Source organism: Eucyclogobius newberryi, unplaced genomic scaffold (genome assembly GCF_026437365.1).
Source record: "Eucyclogobius newberryi isolate DKJ021-1_F unplaced genomic scaffold, fEucNew1.0.hap1 SCAF_5, whole genome shotgun sequence".
In the NCBI taxonomy this organism is placed as follows: Eukaryota; Metazoa; Chordata; class Actinopteri; order Gobiiformes; family Gobiidae; genus Eucyclogobius; species Eucyclogobius newberryi.
Window position 1 is genome coordinate 7,302,761 of NW_027316167.1, and position 23,329 is coordinate 7,326,089.

Below are 23,329 nucleotides of genomic sequence, written 5' to 3' on the forward strand. Positions count from 1 at the left end.
CACAGCGTAAGTTCAGGAGTGCAGCACAAAAATATGGCTCGAGTTAAGAAGCGTCTCAATCCAATGCAGAAACTCTTTGGATACATTATATTTACAACTGCAGTTGCCTGGACAACGGCCTGAGCTAAAGACGGAGCAGCTCAGCAGATGAAGGTGCCGAAGTCGCCCATTCCGTTGCGTTTGAACTGGTTTTCCTGAATGGACACAAAGATCTCGTGGTTGAGTAGGTCCTGGACGGGCCGGCTGCACGTGGCCTCTTTACTCCGGCTCAGCTGCCGACACAACTGCCACTTCCTGGCAGAGGCCACCAGCAGGTCGCCGTCACCTGGGCCGCCGCCGTCGTCGTCTGGGCCGCTATCGCTGTCTGTGGGGGGTCTGTTGGGGGGAGTCTCAAAGGTGGTGACGAGTTGAGGTTCAGCTGATGATCCTGATGTTTTTTCTGCTGATTTAATGTTTTCTGAAAGAACAAAACAAATGTATTAAAAGTGCCACAGACACGGGCTCTGCACCGCCATGATGTGGTTATAGTATTTGAACCACGACGCTGATGAGGATCCAGTCCTCCAGAGGTTTTCCTTTCATTTGTGACAATTCAAAAATGTTTGTCTTATTCAGTAAATTTTTTGATTGTTTAGGTTTTATTACACAGGACAGCCGAGCGCAAAATGGCAATGAGAGAAGGGAGGACATGCAGCAAACTGCCAGAACCGGGGATTCAAACCCACAACACTGCGGCCGGACGCACATGGAGGCAGCGCCCAAACCATTTGACAACCGGGTTAAAGCCATTAAAAGTAAGACATGACTGACCTTCAGTCTTCAGCTCCTCCCCCGCGCTGGGCTCCTCCCCCACGCTGGGCTTCACCAGGATCACTCCGTAGCCTTCATTGTTATGAATGACATTGTTTTCCATGGTGATGGACGGCAGCACGTCATGCTCACTAGCAAAGTCCTGTTAGGATTCAACAATAGTTAAATGCACAGATAAATCTAATGGAGAAATAAATTGTGTAATTTAAATGATGCTCCACTAGTTCAGGATAAAGATGAGCAGCTCACCTTAATGAGGATCCCATCTTTGCAGTGGTGAATGCCATTTCCAATCAGACTGCACACACTGCCAGGGTAGATCTCTATGCCAGCTCCCTGAAGAAACACACTTTATTAAGAAATATCACTGCAATCCAGCTAGAACTTGCATTTCAGTAGGTGGAAAGCAAGAGATGACCTTGTAAATGCCACAGTGTGTTACCTTGGATCCATAGAGGTCACAGATGTTCATGGTGAGGTGGGCTGATGTTCTCACGATGACTCCGGTGGTCTCGCACTGTAACACACAGTTCTCCATGTCGAGGTTCCCCTGACGCACGCCTAAACATCCAACAAGACAACGCTTGATACTGTTTTACGCTGAAATCACTCATATTACAGTATTTAAACCACTCTTACACAGAATGCCCTCAATGGCGTCATGCTGGATAAACTTGATGTTGGATATTTTGACGTTGGTGCCAGTGGAGTCAACAAACGAATCCCCTTTGCCCTTTTTCTCAATCACCACCTCATCTGGAAGACCAAAGCCTAGAAACACAGACGCGATTAATGAAATACATGTTTTTTTATTTGTATTGTCCGTGTTGAAAGAGTATTACCTTCTATTGTGACAGAATCTGGCAGGTTGATAGAACTGGTGACATTAAAGACGCCTGGTAAAACTATGACCACATCGCCTTCGTGACAAGAGTCCACGGCTGAAACTGGGTCTCCGTAAAACTGAACGTAAAGAAAAACACTTTACACATTGTACCTTCCTGCAGGAGGACAACTGTACTGATCGGCCTCAAAGACATTCTGGTAAACCATCCGGCGCCTCAGGATAAGGAAGCAGTAAAGCATTTGACCGAGAGTCGAACCTCTGTCTCGTTAAAGCACCTCGCGGTCTCGTTCGAGCTCTCGATTTACCGGTCAATCGACATTCCAACTCGCCCCTGGGGTCATGAGCACTGGGTAATGCCTGAGCCTCCCTCCTGCACTCTATAGTATGGATGTCACACACACACACGTTACCGCACAAGTCTGGTGCCGTTTTTTCATGTTTCATAACTTGCCTTAATTTCTGTGTCCTCATTGGAATACATCGGCAGCAGTCGGTCATTCAGGAGGGACTGAAGCTGGACACTGGTGCAGGAGGACGTCACGATGTGGACCACCTTTAACCCGGAGTCTCTGGGCCCACGGCTCTGCACGCACTGCTGCCTGGCATTACCTTTATAGCCAAGAACGTACCTGGAATAACAGAGACTATATGAGAACGAGCACAAACATATGAACGCAGTGGGTTATCATTCTGTGAACTACCGTAATAAAGGGTTTTCGATGATGTGCAGCTTGCGTTTGTACGTTTCCAGTTGGTCGTAGAGTTTGAGGCCCTCGACCATGGACACGTTGTCTAGCTCCGAGTCGGAATCGCAACTCATGCCACTGCGCAGGACGGAGAACTGCTCAAAGACTCTGGAGCAGTTTTCAAGCAGCGTCTGGTACTCCACGACCAAACCCGCCGGCACTCGGTCCTCCAAGATGTCGTAGTACCTGAAATATGCAAACAACAAGATATAGAGCATCAATGTTTGTTTGCGTCAAATGTTTCACACACATACACTGCAGAGGAATACTTACAGTCTGAGGCGAGGCTCTACACATCGAACAAAGTAGTCAAAGTCATCATCTTCGTCCTCTTCGTCCCACTGCCTCCAGATGTGTTTGTAGAAAAACCTAAAAAACACAATTTAACTTGGTCGGTCTCATCTAAAAACTTACATTCTTTCTTTAGGTAATGCACGGAGGATATATCATTATTTGCATGCATTTGTTCATATCTTATTGGTATTTGACATAAGCAGATTACATTTTAAATAATGAGACTGGATTACTACAAACGGCAAGACATGTGTGACATTTGCTGTAGGTTTGAGTTGTACTGGACTGGACACAACGTTTGGTGCGTCGCAGAGAGAAAAGAATGCGTTAATAATTGCTGACAAGGATAATAATTGGCAGGTAAGAGCAAATACACTCTCCTGCAATGGGCTAAAACTCCAGTGAGAGTCCCTCCTCTTCCCAAACAAAACTGTAATCATTGTCCAGATCGAGATATTGGACGTTCAGCAGAGTCAACATTTCCATTTTTACTCATGAGCAAGGGGAAATCGAAGAGCAATACGGCTAGAATATTGCTGTATGAAGTGAAAAGTGCATTCTGTAACTGCATTAAATCATACATTACATCATAACATCACCTTACTATTGATTTTCAAATAGTAATACATCAGCAAATACAACTTATTGGCACCAGCATAATTAAATTAGACCAAAAAAGGCCTAGTTTTGAGTTTAGTGTGATTTCAGACACCAGATTTGACCGTTTGTCTTACTCGTTAACACATTTTGTGCGGCCGTTCTTACCACGTCGGACAGAAAGGCCCACCTGTGATGCTCGATGGCGAGTGCGGTCTGCTCGAACTCGCCGGACTCCTCGTAGACGGCGTGCAGCTCCTTCAGAGGGACCTGGCGCTGCGTGGCCTCCAGCACCGACTTCATGTTGTCCTCGGTCAGCTCGCAGCCTTTGGCCTGGCACTGCATGGGCACCACCAGGCGCACGACGGCCTTCAGGTCCTTAAAGTCCACATCCCGAACCTACGGGACCAGCAGGACCAACAGGACCGGTCAAGAGGACGCCAGGTGATGCACGGGCTGGATTGTGCTCACAGGAGCTGCCTTTAGGGACACTTTTGGACAGAAAATGTACTTCCACGTCTACACCAGGTTCTAGAACGATGTCCCTTATATTTGAGGACGAGCTGCTCTGATGCTTGTTTAATTAAAAATAAATAGTTATATGTTCTTCAATCTCCTCCTTGAGCCGACACCTTAACGTGGTGGAGGGGTTTGAGTGCCCGAATGATCCCGGGAGCTATGTTGTCGGGGGCTTCATGCCCCTGGTAGGGTCTCCCAAGGCAAACAGGTCCTAGGTGACGGGTCAGACAAAGATCGGTTCAGAAGCCTCTTATGACGACGACACAATCAAGGCAGTTCACGTCGCCCGGATCGGCGTCACCGGGGCCCCATCCTGGAGCCAGGCCTGGGATGGGTGCTCCATGGCGAGCGCCTGGTGGCCGGGTCTTACCCCACGGGGCCCGGCCGGGCACAGCCCGAAAGAGCGACGTGGGGCCGCCCTCCCGTGGGCCCACCACCCGCAGGAGGATCCATAGGGGGCCGGTGCAGAGAGATCTGGGCGGCAGTCGACGGCAGGGGCCTCGGCGACCAGATCTCCGGACACAGAGACTAACTCTGGGGACATGGAATGTCACCTCGCTGGGGGGGAAAGAGCCTGAGCTTGTGCGGGAGGTTGAGCGATACCGACTAGATATAGTCGGCCTCACCTCCACGCACAGTTTGGGCTCTGGAACCCATCTCCTCGAGAGGGGCTGGACGCTCCACTTCTCTGGTGTTGCCCGCGGGGAGAGGCGGCGGGCTGGTGTGGGCTTGCCGATAGCCCCTCAGCTCAGCCGCCACGTGTTGGAGTTTACCCCGGTGAACGAGAGGGTCGCGTCCCTCCGCCTTCGGGTGGGGGACAGGTCTCTCACTGTTGTGGCGGCCTACGGGCCGAACAGCAGTGCAGAGTACCCGGCCTTCTTGGAGTCCTTGGGAGGGGTACTGGACAGTGCACCGACCGGGGACTCCGTTGTTCTACTGGGGGACTTCAACGCCCACGTGGGCAATGACAGTGACACCTGGAGAGGGGTGATCGGGAAGAACGGCTTCCCCGATCTGAACCCGAGCGGTGTTCAGTTATTGGACTTCTGTGCTAGCCACGGATTGTCCATAACGAACACCATGTTCAAGCACAAGGGTGTCCATCAGTGCACGTGGCACCAGGACACCCTAGGCCGGAGGTCAATGATCGACTTAGTTGTCGTGTCATCAGACCTCCGGCCGCGTGTCTTGGACACTCGGGTGAAGAGAGGGGCAGAGTTGTCAACCGATCACCACCTGGTGGTGAGTTGGATCCGCTGGCGGAGGAGGAAGCCGGACAGACTTGGCAGACCCAAGCGCATTGTGAAGGTCTGTTGGGAACGTCTAGTGGAGCCCTCTGTCAGTAGGGTATTCAACTCGCACCTCCGGGAGAGCTTCTCCCATGTCCCGGGGGAGGCTGGGGACATTGAGTCCGAGTGGACCATGTTCTCCGCCTCCATTGTTGATGCGGCTGCTCGGAGCTGTGGTCGCAAGGTCTCCGGTGCCTGTCGTGGCGGCAACCCCCGAACCCGGTGGTGGACACCGGAAGTAAGGGATGCCGTCAGACTAAAGAAGGAGGCCTATCAGGCCACTCTGGCTTGTAGGTCTCCGGAGGTCATCGACGGGTATCGGCAGGCCAAGCGAGCCGCGGCTCGTGCTGTCGCAGAGGCAAAAACCCGGGCCTGGGAGGAGTTCGGGGAGGCCATGGAGGAGGACTATCGGTCGGCACCAAAGAAATTCTGGCAAACCGTCCAGCGCCTCAGGAAGGGGAAGCAGTGTCTCACAAACACCGTTTACGGTGCGGGTGGAGGCCTGCTGACCTCGACTGGGGATGTCGTCGGACGGTGGAAGGAATACTTTGAGGATCTCCTTAATCCCTCAGTCACGTCTTCTGAAGAGGAAGTAGAGACCGGGGACTCGGAGGCTGGCTCATCCATCACCCAAGCTGAAGTCACTGAGGTTGTCCGCAAACTCCTCGGTGGCAGGGCTCCGGGGGTGGATGAGATCCGCCCTGAGTACCTAAAGTATCTGGATGTTGTAGGACTGTCTTGGTTGACACGTCTCTGCAACATCGCGTGGCGTTCGGGGACCGTGCCTCTGGACTGGCAGACCGGGGTGGTGGTCCCTCTGTTCAAGAAGGGGGACCGGAGGGTGTGTTCCAACTACAGAGGGATCACACTCCTCAGCCTCCCGGGTAAGGTCTATTCCAAGGTACTGGAGAGGAGAATCCGACCGATAGTCGAACCTCGGATTCAGGAGGAGCAGAGTGGTTTTCGTCCCGGTCGTGGAACACTGGACCAGCTCTATACCCTCCATCGGGTGCTCGAGGGTTCATGGGAGTTTGCCCAACCAGTCCACATGTGCTTTGTGGATCTGGAGAAGGCTTTTGACCGTGTCCCTCGGGGTGTCCTTTGGGGGGTGCTCCGGGAGTACGGGGTCCGGGGCCCTTTGCTCAGGCCTGTCCGGTCCCTGTATGACCGGAGCAGGAGCTGTGTTCGCATTGCCGGCAGTAAGTCAGACCTGTTCCCAGTGCATGTTGGACTCCGCCAGGGCTGCCCTGTGTCACCGGTTCTGTTCATAATTTTTATGGACAGAATTTCTAGTCGCAGTCAGGGGTCGGAGGGGGTCCGGTTTGGGGACCACAGGATCTCATCTCTGCTGTTTGCAGACGATGTTGTCCTGATGGCTCCATCAAACCCGGACCTGCAACATGCACTGGGACGGTTTGCAGCCGAGTGTGAAGCGGCTGGGATGAGAATCAGCACCTCCAAATCCGAGGCCATGGTTCTCGACCGGAAAAAGGTGGCTTGCCCTCTCTAGGTGGGTGGGGTGTCCTTGCCCCAAGTGGAGGAGTTCAAGTATCTCGGGGTCTTGTTCACGAGTGAGGGAAGGATGGAGCGTGAGATCGACAGGCGGATCGGTGCAGCGGCTGCAGTGATGCAGTCGCTGCATCGGACCGTTGTGGTAAAGAGGGAGCTGAGCCGAAAGGCAAAGCTCTCTATTTACCGGTCGGTCTACGTTCCTACCCTCACCTATGGTCATGAGCTTTGGGTAGTGACCGAAAGAACAAGATCGCGGATACAAGCGGTCGAAATGAGTTTCCTCCGCCGGGTGGCTGGGCGCTCCCTTAGAGATAAGGTGAGGAGCTCGGCCACACGGGGGGAGCTCGGAGTAGAGCCGCTGCTCCTCCACGTCGAGAGGAGCCAGCTGAGGTGGCTCGGGCATCTGTTCCGGATGCCTCCTGGGCGCCTCCCTCGGGAGGTGTTTCAGGCATGTCCCACCGGGAAGAGGCCCCGGGGAAGACCCAGGACACGCTGGAGAGACTATGTCTCTCGGCTGGCCTGGGAACGCCTCGGGATCCCCCCGGAGGAGTTAGAGGAAGTGTCTGGGGAGAAGGAAGTCTGGGAGTCCCTGCTCAGACTGCTGCCCCCGCGACCCGGCCCCGGATAAAGCGGCAGAAGATGGATGGATGGATGTTCTTCAATGCAAAGGAAGACTACAGCTCATAGAAACTAAATATAAATGATGCAAGCTTGTATTACTTGCACTGACTATACTTGTTCAACTGTGGACAAATGATTACAACGACTTGGGTCAATTACAATTGACTTTGTTGTAATATCAGAAAAAAAATAACTTTCATTGCCACAGTCTAATAAATTGCTAAAACTGGACAGCTTTCATCAATGAACTATAGATAAAAAAGCTTTACCCTTAACGTCCGTGCTCTTCATCTTTTGTCATACGTCATAGGAATTGCATATTTGTAAGAAAAGTCTCAAAACCTACATACTTTTATTATCAATGATCAATCTAAAAGTGACGTGTCCATCCCGGAGACGCCCGTCATGCTGCAATGTCAAATAAATATGGAAAAGAGTGTTTGGAATGTTATGTATGTGGTCTGTCATTTATTTGTGATTTTAATGCATTTTTGCTGTTGTGTGAAGCACTTTGAGTCGCCTTGTGTATGAAATGTGCTCTACAAATAAATGTGCTCTTTCCTTATATGCAAATTGTTTATCATATTAAACACTCACCTCCACCAAAACATCAAAGACGTCCGTGCACCACAAAGCCAGCCAATCACACGGCTCCACCACCTTCTCCAGATAATCTGCCGTGAAGGCTTTCACCTCGGACGGCTTACAGTCACCTGAGCACAAAATGACACCTTATTTCAAACCTACATTGCTTTTAGTCTTGAGAGGACAAGATCTCATGCCTCAGGAGCGTGCACACGTGGAGAATGATCTTGTGAGACCGTTGTATTGTTTAACGCTAATGAGTGACACATTTGAGAAGCTGTAGATGTTAAATCAATCAAAAACTGTCAATCTGATCACCCCAATGTATTTATCATAGCATCATTCATGTCAAAATCTCATCTCGTGGACCCAGTCTCGCGGCCATCAGCTCTGGTCGTCCCATTACCGAGCACGTAGTCTTGGTAGGCCTTGAACCTCTCGTAGAAGAGCAGGTGGCCGGTCTGGAACGTGTCCGGGAGACCGGCGCTGGATTCGGATTTGTGTTCACATCTCTGCAGCCGTGTGCCCAAGTGCGCCGTGCCAAAGGGGTCTGTGCCACTGTCGTCGCCACTGCTTCCACTGCTCTCACTGTTCTCGTCCTCTGCGTCCTGGAACAGAGCTGTAAGGACCAGACGCATTAGAATACAAATATCTGCCCGGTTTTTATTAGATTCGAACACAGAATAGAGTGTCACCAGTAAGACAAGTTGTATGCACGACTTCACCAAGCGTCAATAAGATTTGTGGTGTTTGTTTATGTATATGAACAAGAGAATTCAGATCATTAAAACACCTGAAGACAAATGTCAGTGAATGAGTGGATTTTTAGAGTAACTATTTTATGAATTATGTGCAATTAATTGTAAAAGAACGTTAGATCTTTAACATTTCCCTTCGATTTTGACTTTGCCACATTAGTTTGTTCTCGTTTGCATCATTTTCCTTGTCAAAACCTGTACAGGTGCGAAGAATCTGAAAGAAATGACATTACTCACATCACATGACTCTGATACATGCACAAATCACATTACTAAACAGCTGATGAAGCAGTTTACATGATATTTTCTGATACATCCAGAAACCAGACAATGATCAGATGTTTTGCCTGTGCAGAACCACTGTCAGTGAAGCATTAGAGGAAGTAAAAGGTCGTACATTTGAAAAGATCACGTGCAATTATCACACGTAATTAATCCATCTAATAAACAACATACTAGTCGAAAAATTGCACGACATTTTTGCACGTACCGTGTGTCCCCGGGGCCCGCTCGTGTCCTTCGATGCAGTTGTTGTTGTCCAATTCGAGCTCGACGTGAACGTACGAGTCCAGCTCCGACACCAGCGCCACCACCTCGTCCATGTCCTCGCCGAACACCGACCGTTTCTCACCGGACACACAAAAAGAACCGTCCGTGCTCCCGCAGACAGCCGTGGGACGTGTACCTGAACCGTCCGTGCTCCCGCAGACAGCCGTGGGACGTGTACCTGAACCGTCCGTGCTCCCGCAGACAGCCGTGGGACGTGTAACTGCACCGCGCGCACGCCCAGCGACACTTTCAAACTTTCCCCGGTTTGCGGAGCGGAGCCAATGGGAAGAGCCGCGCGCCCTCTCTATTTCCTTACAACCTGACCAATGAGAGCGACGACACTGGGCATGCGCAGTGACAGTTACGCTAACTCAACAACGTTGTCTCGTTAGCTCATGAAGCTCTTAGCCGTGTCCCAAGTTAATATAAGATAATATGAGATAATATAATAGATATTTGGTTCCAACATGGATCTATTATATTATCCTAAGTCACCGGCTGCATCCTTCGATGGACCCAGCGCCTCCGTGCGGCCTCCACGGACCGCAAAGGCCGTGGGAGGACCCGCTGCTAATGCTAATGCTAACGGCACGCACAACACGCAATTATGCAAATGTTGTTGTTGTTGTTGTTGTGCGACCCTTTAGCCCACGATATTATAGTTTATCTCACCCAACTCTTATGTCTGAAACAAACTATGAAGTTTCAGCTCTTATAAAATTAATATAATTACCACACTATCAAAAAAATATCTAGAAGTTTCAACAAAAGTAATGAAATATGCAGTCTTAATTTCAGAATGGGATTTTATAATGACATGGGAATACATTTAAGTACAAAGCTGTACTTGTACCCATAGACATATAATTACTCTGCTTTTCACCCAATGCTGAATAATAAAGGCTCGAGAGAGATGGATTGTATGTTTTATAGTGTACTTATGGTCCTGGGACAGTAAAATGTACCTTTACCTCAACCTCAATCTTAAAAGCAATATTCAGCCTATGCACTGCACTGGTTTATATTTTAATGCAGAATTATGCAGTGTGTGGGACCTTTTCACCAAACACACCGGGTAGTTCCGGTTGCCTTAAAAATGCAGAGTTCCACTTACGGCTCCATTCATTTCTTATTGGTAATTATTATTATAAGACATGTAATGCATACCATACCAAGTGCTAACATAACTGGTATATATTTTATGCAGAATTAAACTATATCTGTGTGTCAATGTGAACTCAATCGTTGATTATTAAATAAATCAGTGATTATGAATTAAATAAATAATAATATGGGGATTAGATCAATGGCAAATATGAAAAAGTACAATCATCAAAATATCTAGAAGAACATTATATTTAAAAGTGTATATTTACAGTCAGAACATGGGTGCTGGAACTGGATGACTGTTACCATGGTGATCTCTCTAGTAGTCAATGTGTGTCAACCAATTGAGTTTTGACATTACTGCCACCCATTGTAGTTGTACGTCTAGACTTTAAGATAAGATAAGATAATCCTTTATTGTCCACACATGGGGAAATTCCATTGTTGCATTTTAGACTTTATCCTTCAGACTTTATTCTTTAGACTTTATTATTTAGATTTTATCCTTTAGACTTTATTATTTAGATAAGATAAGATAAGATATTCCTTTATTGTCCCACATGGGGAAATTTCATTGGTGCAACGCAGGTAGATACAGAGGTAGATACAGAAGAACAGATCACTTATAGGAAGTCTGAAAAACACTTTCAGTAGAAGATCTCCTATAAATAAATAAAAAAAACTCCCATAGACAAATAAATAAATAAATACCATTGCATGTGATCACGACAGTAATTGCACATGAATATGTGTCACGACAGCACATGAATTGCACATGAATTTCACAGTAATTGCACATATGACAGAATTGCACATGGTTAGGTCAGTATTGCGAGTGTTCAGTACTAACAGTGTTTGTTATAAAGTCTGACAGCAGCAGGAAGGAAAGACCTACGAAACCCTTCCTTCACACAGCGAGGGTGGATCAGTCTCTCACTGAAGCTGCTCTCCAGAGCGGACAGAGTGTCCTGCAGGGGGCGACACTCATGGTCCAGCATAGATGTGAATCTAGCCAGGACCCTCCTGTCCCCCACCTCCTGCACCGAGTCCAGAGCACAGCCCAGGACGGAGCTGGACTTCTTGATGACTCTGTCCAGCCTCTTCCTCTCCCTCTCTGTGATCAAATCAAATCAAATCAATTTATTTTTGTAAGGCCCAAAATCACAACAACAGTTGCCTCTGAGGGCCACAGGGAGAAATGAATCAACAATGTCTGTGGTGGCGATGGAGTCAGACAATGTCTGTGGTGGCGATGAAGTCAGACAATGTCTGTGGTGGCGAGGGACGATGTCCCAGGGTCCTCTGTCCTTAGACTCTCCTTCTCGGCCAGGAAAAACTACAAAAAAAACCTCTTTGGGAAAAAAGCGTAGAAACCTGGAGGAGTTCCAGTGAAGGAGAGATCTGACTCTCACAGACGGACAGACGGACACAAGGAGACTGGAGCTGGACCCACTCTTCAGGCAGAAGAGGGACCGTCTGAGTCGAGCTGGACCCACTCTTCAGGCAGAAGAGGGACCGTCTGAGTCGAGCTGGACCCACTCTTCAGGCAGAAGAGGGACCGACTGAGGCGAACTGGAGCCACTCTTCAGGCAGATGAGGGACCGTCCACACAGGGCAGGGACCACTTCACCAGGGGAGGGGCATCTGGGTCCACAGGTCCTCAGGAGTGAGAGAAAGAAAAGAAGGCGGTGAACAGTTTGCAAGTGGAATCAAAAAATAAATATTGTTTGATAGCATAAGTAGTCAGAAGAAGAAGAGGATAGTGCTCAAGCTGTCATACTTCCCCCAGCACAGTTACTCCTAGGGCAGCGTAGCTGAAGCTGTGGGTTTATCTTTCTGTTCCTAACTACTCTGACCATAAGCGATTTCGAAGAGGAACGTTTTAAGCCTGGACTTAAATGAAGAGACTGTGTCAGCATATTTAACATGGGTCGGGAGCTGATTCCATAACACAGGAGCTTGGTAGCTAAACGCTCTACCTCCTACAGTACTTTTAGAGACTCTTGGCACCACCAGAAGGCCGGCATTCTGAGAGCGAAGAGCTCTGTTTGGATGATATGGTTCTATAGCATCTTTGAGGTAGGATGGGGCCATGTCATTTATGGCTTTGTAGGTCAAGAGTAGAATTTTGAATTTGATTCTGGACTCGACGGGGAGCCAGTGAAGAGACTTCAGCACCGGCGTAATGTGCTCTCTTCTTTTTGTTCCTGTTAGTAATCTTGCTGCTGCATTTTGAACCAGTTGAAAGCTTTTTATGGAGCTTTTAGGACACGCTGCAAGCAGGGAGTTACAGTAGTCTAATCTAGTCGTTACAAATGCATGGATAAGTTTTTCGGCATCACTTTTAGGCAGAATTCTTCTGATTTTGGCTATGTTGCGCAAATGGAAATAGGCTGTTTTACAAGCTTGATTTATATGAGCTTTAAATGAGAGCTCCTGGTCAAATAAGACTCCAAGGTTTCTTACAGTAGAACTGGAGGCTACACTGACATTGTCCAGTGTGACTATCTGCTCAGATAGAGCGTCTCGTAGATGCTTAGGGCCAAGCACAATGACCTCGGTTTTTTCAGGGTTAAGAAGCAGGTAGTTTAGTGTCATCCAGGTTTTTATCTCCTTCACACAAGTACTAAGTCTGTCTACTTGATCGCTCTGATCAGGTTTCATTGATAAATACAGCTGAGTGTCGTCTGCATAGCAGTGGAAGTTAATGTCATGCTTTCTGATAATGTTGCCTAATGGTAGCATATAAAGAGTAAACAGAATTGGACCGAGTACCGAACCCTGTGGCACACCGTAAATTACTTTAGAGCTTGGTGAGGAGCTCTGGTTTACATTAACAAATTGGAACCTATCAGATAGATAGGATTTAAACCAGCTGAGGGCTGTTCCTCCAACACCTACATCACATTCTAACCTCTGCAGTAGAATGTTGTGGTCAATGGTGTCAAACGCTGCGCTGAGGTCCAACAGAACCAGGACTGAGACCAGTCCATCGTCAGCGGCTAATAACAAATCATTTGTGACTTTAACTAGTGCAGTTTCAGTGCTGTGGTGGGCTCTGAACCCTGACTGGAAAACTTCAAATAAGTTATTGTCCTGCAGGTGGCGACAAAGCTGTTTTACTACAACTTTTTCAAGGATTTTAGAGACGAAGGGAAGATTTGAAATAGGTCTGTAGTTTACCAATAGGTCGGGATCTAGATTAGGCTTTTTCAGAAGAGGTTTAATGACTGCATGTTTGAAGGACTGTGGAACATAGCCACTTTCGAGTGAAGTATTTATTATATTAAGAATAGGGTCTATAATTAGGGGAAGAATGTCTTTGAGGAGTCTGCTTGGAATGGGGTCTAGGACACAAGTTGAGCTTTTAGAGGACATAATGGCTGAAGTTATCTCTGCTTGATCAACAGCTGTGAACCTTTCTAGGTTTACAGGTGGATTTATATGGGACGTTAGATTTACAGCTTGGGCTAGTTCAGGGCTAATAGCGGGGGTAATTTCATCTAATTTATCTCTGATTGTTTTTATTTTATTATTAAAAAATAGGAGGAAATCATCAGAGCTAAGTGTAGCTGGGATTGAGGGCTCTACTGCACTGTGACAGTTTGTTAGCCTAGCTACAGTGCTGAAAAGGAATTTAGTGTTACTTTTGTTGACTTCTATTAGATTTGAATAATATCTGGTTTGGGCCTTACGCAGAGCCTGCTTATAGGACAGCAGGCAACTTTTCCATGCTTTTAGGGATTCTTCGGTGTGAGAGCGACGAAATAATCCCTCTAACTTTCTAACCCTTTGTTTATGTGAACGCAGTTCTTGGTTGTACCATGGGGAGGCGCGCTTTGGCCTAATGACCTTCTGTTTTAACGGCGCGACAACGTCAAGAGCAGACTTCAGAGAATTCATGGTCAAGTCGACACATTGATCACTTAAACTGGGACTAAAACTGTTCTCAGCAGGATCACATGACATGTCACTGAATATTGGCTCTATTATTTCTTTGAATTTTGAGATAGATTTTTCAGATATTGTCCTTTTCATTATAACTTTATTTTGTGGGACTGGATGATCTTTAAGAATAAACTGAAAGGTAATTAGGAAATGATCTGACAATATAGGGTTTTGAGGGAGGACACTGAGGTCACTAATCTCTGTTCCATACGTTAGGACAAGATCCAGAGTGTTCTTGTGAGTGTGAGTCGGTTTATTTACATTCTGAGTGAAACCAATGCTGTCTAACAAGGCGCTGAAGGCATTACTGAGAGCGTCATCACTCATGTTCACGTGGATATTAAAGTCTCCAACTATAACTATTTTATCCCAGGCTAACACTAAGTTTGATATAAAGTCAGAAAACTCTGTTAAAAACTCTGAGTAGGGACCAGGAGGTCGGTAGATAACTATGAACAAAACTCCTTTTTGGTTTTTCATATTTGGACATGTGATTGACAGCATAAGGCTTTCAAATGAGTGAAATGCATTGTTAGTTTTAGGGCTCATGAGTAGGCTTGAGTGGGAGATCACTGCCACACCACCACCTCGGCCTGTGCTCCTGGCAGTCTGAAAGTTAACATGGGTGGGTGGGGTTAAGATGGGTGGGTGGGGTGGACTCATTTAGTCTGACGTAGTCGTCTTGTTGAAGCCACGTTTCAGTTAGAGCTAGAAGATCTATGTTATAGTCACTAATTAATTCATTAACTAAGAGCGATTTGGAGGAAATTGCTCTAATGTTTAGCAGTCCACATTTTACGTGTTTATTCATTTGTGTATTTGTGATTGTTATTTTCCTTAAGTTATTTGGTCTGACGCCTGAAATATTTTTTCTGAGATGTGACTTTTTGGCATTATTTGTACGAGGGACACGAGGGAAACGAGGGACACACACAGTCTCTATCTGTCTTGAATCTGAACACTTCACATGTAACAGAACGGGCGAGAGTTCAGCGACAGAGGAGCGTCTTGAACTGCTGCTCTGCACCTGGGGCTCATCCCTAGATGGTCACTTAACACGACTAAGACTATCGGTCAAATTCCGAACTAATAGGGATGTACCCTCCGAAGTCGGATGGATGCCATCCCTGCGTATGAGCCCGGGCTTTCCCCAAAACGCACTCCAGTTATCAATAAAGACAACGTTGTTTTGAGGGCACCATCTGGATAACCAGTTGTTGAATGCTGAGAGACGGCTGTACAATTCAGCATTGATCCGATTGGGCAGGGGACCAGAAAATATTACAGTGTCTGACATCGACTTCGCTAGGTCACACACCGCGGCTACTTGAACTTTGAGCACCTCTGATTGTCTCCGCCGGGCGTCGTTACCGCCTGCGTGAACCACGACTCGCCGGAAACGGGTCCTACTCCGCTTTAAGATCCTAAGGTTTCCTTCGATGTCACCCATTCTGGCCCCCGGGTAACACCTAACGCTAGCAGCTGGCAGCTTCACGTCTCTAACAATAGAACTCCCGATTACAAGAGTTTCTCTAGTGTGTTCAGCGGGCGTGTGATCGCTGAGGGGAGAAAACCTATTATAGACGTGAAGCTCACGGCGCTCTGAGGTTCGGCGTTTAGCGCCTTGTCCCCTCCGAACTGTCACAAAATGGTCCCTATTCTGTTCCTGGTCTAGTCCCGGCTGCACGGGAGACGCTGAGGGGCTGAGCTCGGCCTTACTGCTACTGCTAATGCTAATGCTACGCCCTGCAGCGCGGTCCGGTAGCCCTCGCGCTAAAACCGAACTATAACTGGACTTAAGCTCCTCTAAACAGCGGATCCGCGCTTCTAACTCCGTAACCCTGGCCTCCAAAACTACCACTACACTGCACTTCACGCACCTATCATCAGAGAAGGAGCCAGGGTTCTGACTCGACATATGACAGCTCAAACAGGTAAAGGTAGATCCAGCCATGACGCTAGCGGCTAGGCTACGCTAGGCTAGTTCAGGCTGGAGCTAGAGAGTGAGGAGGGCTTTTTAATCCACGAAATACTGAAAAGCGAGCGGCTTGAGGCTCCGGATTGTTTGCGGAGAAATCAAACGTTCACTTTCGTGTATATGATGCGTAAATAGTGTGTATAATTCGTGGATTAATCGGTAAAAGGCTCTAAGAACGAACAGCTCTGAAAACGCGACACACTCACCGGAATTTCCTCCTCTGACCAGAGCTCTGGCATCTTCAAGTATGAAAAAAGTAATCACAAGGCAAGGCAACCAATTTAAATTCAGAAGAATGGAAACAATTATTTGGGAAGACAGTTTAACGAACAAAAGTCTTCTGGTTGCATATATAATTGGCCTCTGTTGGAGGAAAACAGTAGGTATAAAAACTAACAATGTTTCTCTGGATGGGGTTGGTTGGTTACAGGTGATGCTGCTGCTCCAGCAGGCCACACCGTACAGGAGGGCTGATGCCACCACAGAGTCGTAGAAGGTCTTCAGGAGTGGCCCTGTCACTCCAAAAGACCTGAGTCTCCTCAGGAGGTAGAGCCGACTCTGGCTCTTCCTGTACAGTGCGTCTGTGTTATGAGTCCAGTCCAGTTTGTGGTTCAGATGAACACCCAGGTACTTGTATGAGTCCACTCTCTCAATGTCCCGTCCCTGGATGTTCACTGGTGAGGGGGCAGTGGGGTGGCGTCTGCGGAAGTCCACAAACATCTCCTTGGTCTTCCCCGCGTTGATGAGGAGGTGGTTCCGCTGACACCAGTCCACAAAGTCCTGCGCCAGTCCTCTGTACTCCGCGTCATCGTCGTCCGTGATGAGTCCGATGATGCAGAGTCATCAGAGAACTTCTGCAGGACACAGCTGTCCGTGTCATGTCTGAAGTCTGCAGTGTAAAGGGTGAAGAGAAAGGGCGCGAGGACAGTGCCCTGGGGCGCCCCCACACTGCAGGTCCGAGTGTCAGACACACAGTTCCGGGCTCTCACAAACTGGGGTCGGTCTGTGAGGTAGTCCAGGATCCACTCTGCCAGGTCATACTCCACACCAGCCGTCTCCAGCTTGTCCCTCAGGAGCAGCGGCTGGATGGTGTTGAAGGCGCTGGAAAGATCGAAGAACAGAATCCTCTCAGAGCTGCCAGGCTTTTCCAGGTGAGAGAGAGAGTGGTGCAGCAGGGAGATGACGGCGTCCTCCACTCCGATGCCAGGCCGATATGCAAACTGCAGCGGGTCCATGGCTGAGCTCACGGTGGAGCGGAGGTGGTCCAGGACCAGCCGCTCCAGTGTCTTCATCAGGTGGAACGTGAGAGCCACTGGCCTGAAGCTGTTGAGGTCTTTGGGGCGCGGTGTCTTAGGCACAGGTACCAGACAGGAGGTCTTCCAGACCTGTGGTACCACCCTCAGCTTCAGGCTCATGTTGAAGACATGCTCCATAACTCCACACAGTTCATCTGCGCAGGACTTAAGGAGCCTGGGGCTGATGCCGTCAGGTCCTGCTGCCTTCCTCACTTTAATCCTCTTCAGCTCACTCCTCACCTGTGCTGCTGTGACAGTCAGTGGTTGGCAGGGGGACTGTCTGCTGGGGGGATGGGTGAGTCCAGGCGAAGTGGGGAGCTGATGGTCCGGGGCAGATAAGCGAAGAGGGAGCATGCAGCTGTGCAGTGGGAGGGGCGGGTGACCGATCAAACCTCAAGAAGTGAGCATTTAAATCATTCACCCACTGTAGATCCCCCTCTGTCTGGGCAGGGGGGATTTTGAAGCCCGAGATGGTTTTCAGGCTCCTCCACACTCCCTGAATGTTCTTCTGCTGCAGCTGCTCCTCCATCCTCCTCTTGCAGCCGGCCTCAGCCTGCCTGATCTTCCTCCTCAGCTCCTTCTGCACAGTCCTCAGCTCCTCCTTGTTCCCTGACCTGAAGGCTCTCTTCTTCTCCTTCAGCAGAGCCTTCAGTTCACGGTTAATCCATGGCTTGTTGTTTGGAAAACACCGCACCGTCCGGGAGGGAACAATGTTCTCAAAACAGAAGTTGATGTAGTCTGTGATGCACTCTGTGATGGTGTTGATGTCCTCCCCATGTGGGTCATAAAGCTCAGTCCAGACAGTGGTGCTGAAGCAGTCCCTCAGAGCCTCCTCGCTCTCAGCAGACCACATCCTCACCTCACGGGACACCACAGGCTGCCTGCGCACGATGGGTTCATACACAGGCCTCAGATGTACAAGGTTGTGGTCCGAGCTGCCCAGGGCAGGGAGGGGGGAAGAAGAATAAGCCTCCTTGGTGTATGCAAAAACCAAGTCCAATGTTCTATTGTTCCTGGTGGGGCAGGTAACATACTGGGTGTATGTTGGTAGAACAGAAGAGGGAGAAGCGTGGTTAAAGTCACCAGAGACGAGGAAGAGAGCCTGTGGGTGCTGTGTTTGCAGCCTACAAGTGCAGGAGAGCAGTGCTTCACAAGCATTTTCAGCATTGGCAGACGGGGCCACATAGACTGCGATCAAAATCACATGTGAGATTTAGACTTTATCCTTTAGACTTTATCTTTCAGACTTCAGACTTTATCCTTTAGACTTTATCCTTTGGACTTTATCCTTTAGACTTTATTATTTAGGCTTTATCCTTTAGACTTTATCCTTTAGACTTTATCCTTTGGACTTTATCCTTTGGACTTTATCCTTCAGACTTTATCCTTTGGACTTTATCCTTTGGACTTTATCCTTTGGACTTTATCCTTCAGACTTTATCCTTTGGACTTTATCCTTTGGACTTTATCCTTCAGACTTTATCCTTTGGACTTTATCCTTCAGACTTTATCCTTTAGACTTTATTATTTAGACTTTATTCTCTAGACTTTATCCTTTAGACTTTATTCTCTAGACTTTATTATTTAGACTTTATCCTTTAGACTTTATCCTTTAGACTTTATCCTTTAGACTTTATCCTTCAGACTTTATCCTTCAGACTTTATCCTTCAGACTACAACTGAAGCTTTTTCTACTATTTATCCTTCAGACTTTATTCTTTAGACTTTATTCTCTAGACTTTATCCTTTAGACTTTATTCTCTAGACTTTATCCTTTAGACTTTATCCTTTGGACTTTATCCTTTAGACTTTATTCTCTAGACTTTATCCTTTAGACTTTATTCTCTAGACTTTATTATTTAGACTTTATCCTTTAGACTTTATCTTTCACACTTTATCCTTTAGACTTTATTATTTAGACTTTATCCTTTAGACTTTATCTTTCACACTTTATCCTTTAGACTTTATTATTTAGACTTTATCCTTTAGACTTCATCTTTCAGACTTTATTCTTTAGACTTTATTCTGATAATGTAACACTCGGATCTCCACCGCCATAAAACACCGTAGAAGAAGAACGCAGTTGTTGTGTGTAATCCCTCCGTGTCGCCACCAGGTGGTGCTGCTGCCGCGTCCACAGTCGCGCAGTTGCCTCTCATCAGCAGTAGAAGAATCTGTAGCTGGCGACACAACCTGCACAGGTCGTTGTGCCAGCGAAAAGGTAAAAGATGACCATCTGTCATCCACCGCACTCATGTCGCAGCCGCATTGTGCGCTGCAAACAAAAGCCCTCATGACCAGGGCGCGTGCGATCAGAATGCACGGCGTCTTTACGTCTTCAGCGCACAATGTCGCAGCGGTTAGCATTAGCACGCTAACCTAGCACGCTAACGTGAAAACAAAACAGGCATTTCAGTCACTGCCACAAACGAGCCCATTTCCCGACTGCCACTTCACAACAAACGTGGTTGTTTCATAAGAAGGATTGTGAAATAAAGTTTCTATCTTTTATATCTGGAAAATATTTGCTTGAACGTGTGCCCTAATTACACGCTGTCACTCAAAACACATCTGTAGACTTCCATTTTACTCTCTAAACTATTGTATTATGCTACAATAGTTTAGAGATATGTATTGTAACATATATAAGTGTTGTGTATGTATAAAACAGAGTTGAGTCTTGCAGAGTTTAATCATTGGGTTAATGACAGGGTCCGTGTAATTAGTTTCAGATATAGAACAGAATTCTCACTTATCTTGCTTGACCTACTTGCAGTTGTTATGGCCTAAATCACAAGTTTTGTTATTAATCTTATAAAGCCTAAGTTTCACCACGTGTTTCTGAGGATTCATCCCAGAGACGTTTCATCACATTCCCCCAAAGCAGCTGGCCATGATCTGGTTATACTTTTATCAAATTATATTGAATTGAATTGATTTTTAGAATGTAAAGTGACTGAATAAGTTATTCCCCAGACATTCTCTGTAATACATTTGACCTTTTGTGGTCAAGACCTTATAAAGTTTAACCCTTGCCTGATCTATAAAGATATATAAAGCACATCCAGAAGAGCTCGTCATACATGGCATTTGTGCCTCAGAGATTGAAGGCTTCTTTAAGTGAAAAACTACATTTACGATTTACTGAAATTCAAACCCCGGAAGGCCATAAGGGAACTGTGAACTGACACGCATAAGCTTAAAAAATAACCAAATGAGTATAAGTGTCAGAGTAGAGAAGAGTTTAAACTGAACCAAACACATCTATCAAGAAAAGTGACTGGATATTTATCCAATAAAAAACACATGTCATATGTTTCTGAATACATAATACTTTATGATTGATCTTAACCTTCTTTTTCTTTTTTTCCTAGACTTTTGGAAACATTTCCTTGTGAAAAAATGTGTGACGATGATAAACATGGCAAGTCACCGAAGAGTGACGACGAGAACGAGCTGTCGGCCAGCGACGAGTCCGAGCCGGAGGAGGCGCCCAGCAGCGCGGCGTTCGACCCGGAGCTGGACGATGAGGACGACGACGTCGAAGACCTCAAGACGGTCGAGAGCGTTGCCACGGTCACCGCCCCGAAAACCAACCCCTTCAGCCTGAAAGGCGGCAGCACGGGCTTCTCCAGCCGCAGCCACAGCATCTTCGACTGCCTGGACAGCATGGCCAAGATGACGTCCTCCGCTTTGGGCCCGGACAACGTCATAGATAGCGTCTTCGCCCGACCCGCCGTCCCGCCCAGCCGCAAGACGAGCCACCCCCCGTCGACCGGCCCCACCCCCGCCAAAAAGCAACGAGGCGTGCCCGATTACCTGGCGAACCCGGACCGCTGGACCCGCTACAGCCTGGAGGACACGGCCGAGACCAGCGACCAGGGCAACAGCCGGGTGGCACATCAGTATCTGGCCAGCCTGCTGCAAAAGAAGGACGAGCCGGTGAGTCGGGACTCCTGTAACCTCCACGAGAAAATCATCTTCTCCAAGCCCAACCGGGTGGCCAAAGAGGCGCCCGGCAACAAGACGGAGAAGCAGGGCAAGGAGACGAGCACGCGCCTCAGCCATTTGAATGAAGACGAGGACGAGGACGAGGGAGACAAGAAGGACGCTCAAAGTAAACAAAAGAAGGACGAGTTGGACATTAAGAAAAAACTGATGGATGTCGAGAAGGGAGACGACGAGGATGCCACGCAAGAGGCCAACGCGGGGTTCGGCGCTTTCAAGAAAACGCATCACAAAATGTTCAGGAAGTCGGCCGAGGAGAGCAGCCAGAACCAGGCCTGAGACGGAAGGACGAGCAGTGAAGAATATTGATGTTGTGTCGAGTTACAAGGCAGCATATCGTTTGAATTTAAAAGTTAAAGGTGCACTAAGCGGCTTTTCTGGTGGGGCGTCAGACTTCTGCGCTGTCCGGAATGTTTTGGCGTTAAACTTGAAAGATCAAGGTTTTTTACTGCTAAAAATGCATCAAAAAAGCACTCTTACTAACGTCTTATTTGTATAGGAAAATGTTACGTGCGTTACCTTTGTGATGAAAGAAAGAAAAGATAATTGGGTGTGGAATTGAGCAGTCAAGTCCATAAACTTTCAGATATAATGCAGAAGGAAATAGGAATTTAAACCGTTGAAATTGAGCAAGTTTGAGGTGTTTTATGGGATTTTTTTTTTGTGTTTTCCGTATTCACACTTTTCCTAAGAATTCCACAATTTTATAAATGACACTCCTGACTTGTAACTGGGCACGGAGGCACGGCAAATGGTGCGTTTAATGCCATACTGCGGAACATATCGGGGAGCGCAGGGCAATTTATGCAAGGATTTTCTCAGAATTTCGATCCATGTACAAATTGAGGTAACTAAAGTCATCTGCGTCTGTTAAATCCTTCCGTCCTTGCCGAGGCGGACCAACAAGAGACGTGGATGAGGTAAAACTGCATTTATTCGAGAAAATTAGCGAAAAACAGTGAATCGCAATACATCGATTCGACCAAAAAATAGCAAATCGTCACCGAAACGCCGATCATTTTGCTAATAATTCCGCGCGGGACGAGCAGATGGCGTCGCGCACCCTCCACCAGAAAAGCCCAGTCGTATTATTGCGTATACATTTGCCTTCCTTGTAAATACGGACGCATATACAGTAGTTCTACAATATGCATGCGTAGCGTAGTCGAGCGTCCCGTACCGTCCCTCACTTAAAACCTGTAAATACTGTTGAGCGGTACTTTGGCCCCGTCGGCCCTTCAACCCTTCCGTAAGCGTTGGCGCCCCCTGCGTTTTGTCCCTCTTTTTCGTTGACGTGCCTTCTACTTAAATGAATGAAACGACGGGCGAGCCCAACGGACGTACTAAAGCAATACGACTATAGAGGTTTTTTTTGAATAGTTTGTGTTTTTTTCCGACGGTAGCGTCACAAGTAGCGACAACAAAAAAAAAGAGAGAAGTTTGCCGGCCGATTATGATTTAAAAAAATAAAGGATTTGTGTGCGTAGGCGGCGGGCGCTGGACTTTTTGTTCAAAGTGTACGAAGTCGGTTGTATTATACTTTCGGAGAATTAGAAAGGGAAACCATTTTATAGACTGCCATTTCGTCTCCTTCCAAGTACGGTTTTGCTTTCTACTTTACTACTTGTGTATATTGGAATCTTCCCCCGCAGCGGCCGAGAACGCTATTATTAAGCTGAATCGCATGCACTGTTTAGACGTGAAAGTGTACGGTTTTAAAGAGCCTTATTTTGTAGATCCATCCTGTGTCCAACTGTTCAAACATTATGTCTTTGACTCTTGTTATTTGTGTTTTAGAAATTGATATTGTGTAAATCATCTTTCGGAATTAAAAAAAAGCTCAATTGTTTTTTAAGGAAAAGCCAA

The 23,329-nt window shown here is 47.4% G+C and overlaps 2 protein-coding genes across 2 annotated transcripts; one reads left to right on the top strand and one right to left on the bottom strand.

Moving 5' to 3' along the window:
- Positions 1–117: 117 nt before the first annotated feature.
- Positions 118–9,310, bottom strand: shcbp1 (SHC SH2-domain binding protein 1). Its single transcript, XM_072465678.1, has 13 exons — positions 9,069–9,310; positions 8,227–8,439; positions 7,833–7,948; positions 3,485–3,693; positions 2,677–2,772; positions 2,359–2,589; positions 2,109–2,286; positions 1,653–1,773; positions 1,450–1,581; positions 1,253–1,371; positions 1,060–1,146; positions 811–952; positions 118–457 (listed from the first exon to the last, which is right to left on the bottom strand). Exons 1-13 carry the CDS (start codon positions 9,178–9,180, stop codon positions 141–143), a joined length of 2,073 nt encoding a protein of 690 aa, XP_072321779.1. The 5' UTR covers positions 9,181–9,310; the 3' UTR covers positions 118–140.
- A 10,273-nt stretch (positions 9,311–19,583) lies between these two features.
- Positions 19,584–23,329, top strand: tssc4 (tumor suppressing subtransferable candidate 4). The gene is made up of 2 exons (XM_072465641.1): positions 19,584–19,676; positions 20,830–23,329. Exon 2 carries the CDS (start codon positions 20,858–20,860, stop codon positions 21,740–21,742), a length of 885 nt encoding a protein of 294 aa, XP_072321742.1. The 5' UTR covers positions 19,584–19,676; positions 20,830–20,857; the 3' UTR covers positions 21,743–23,329.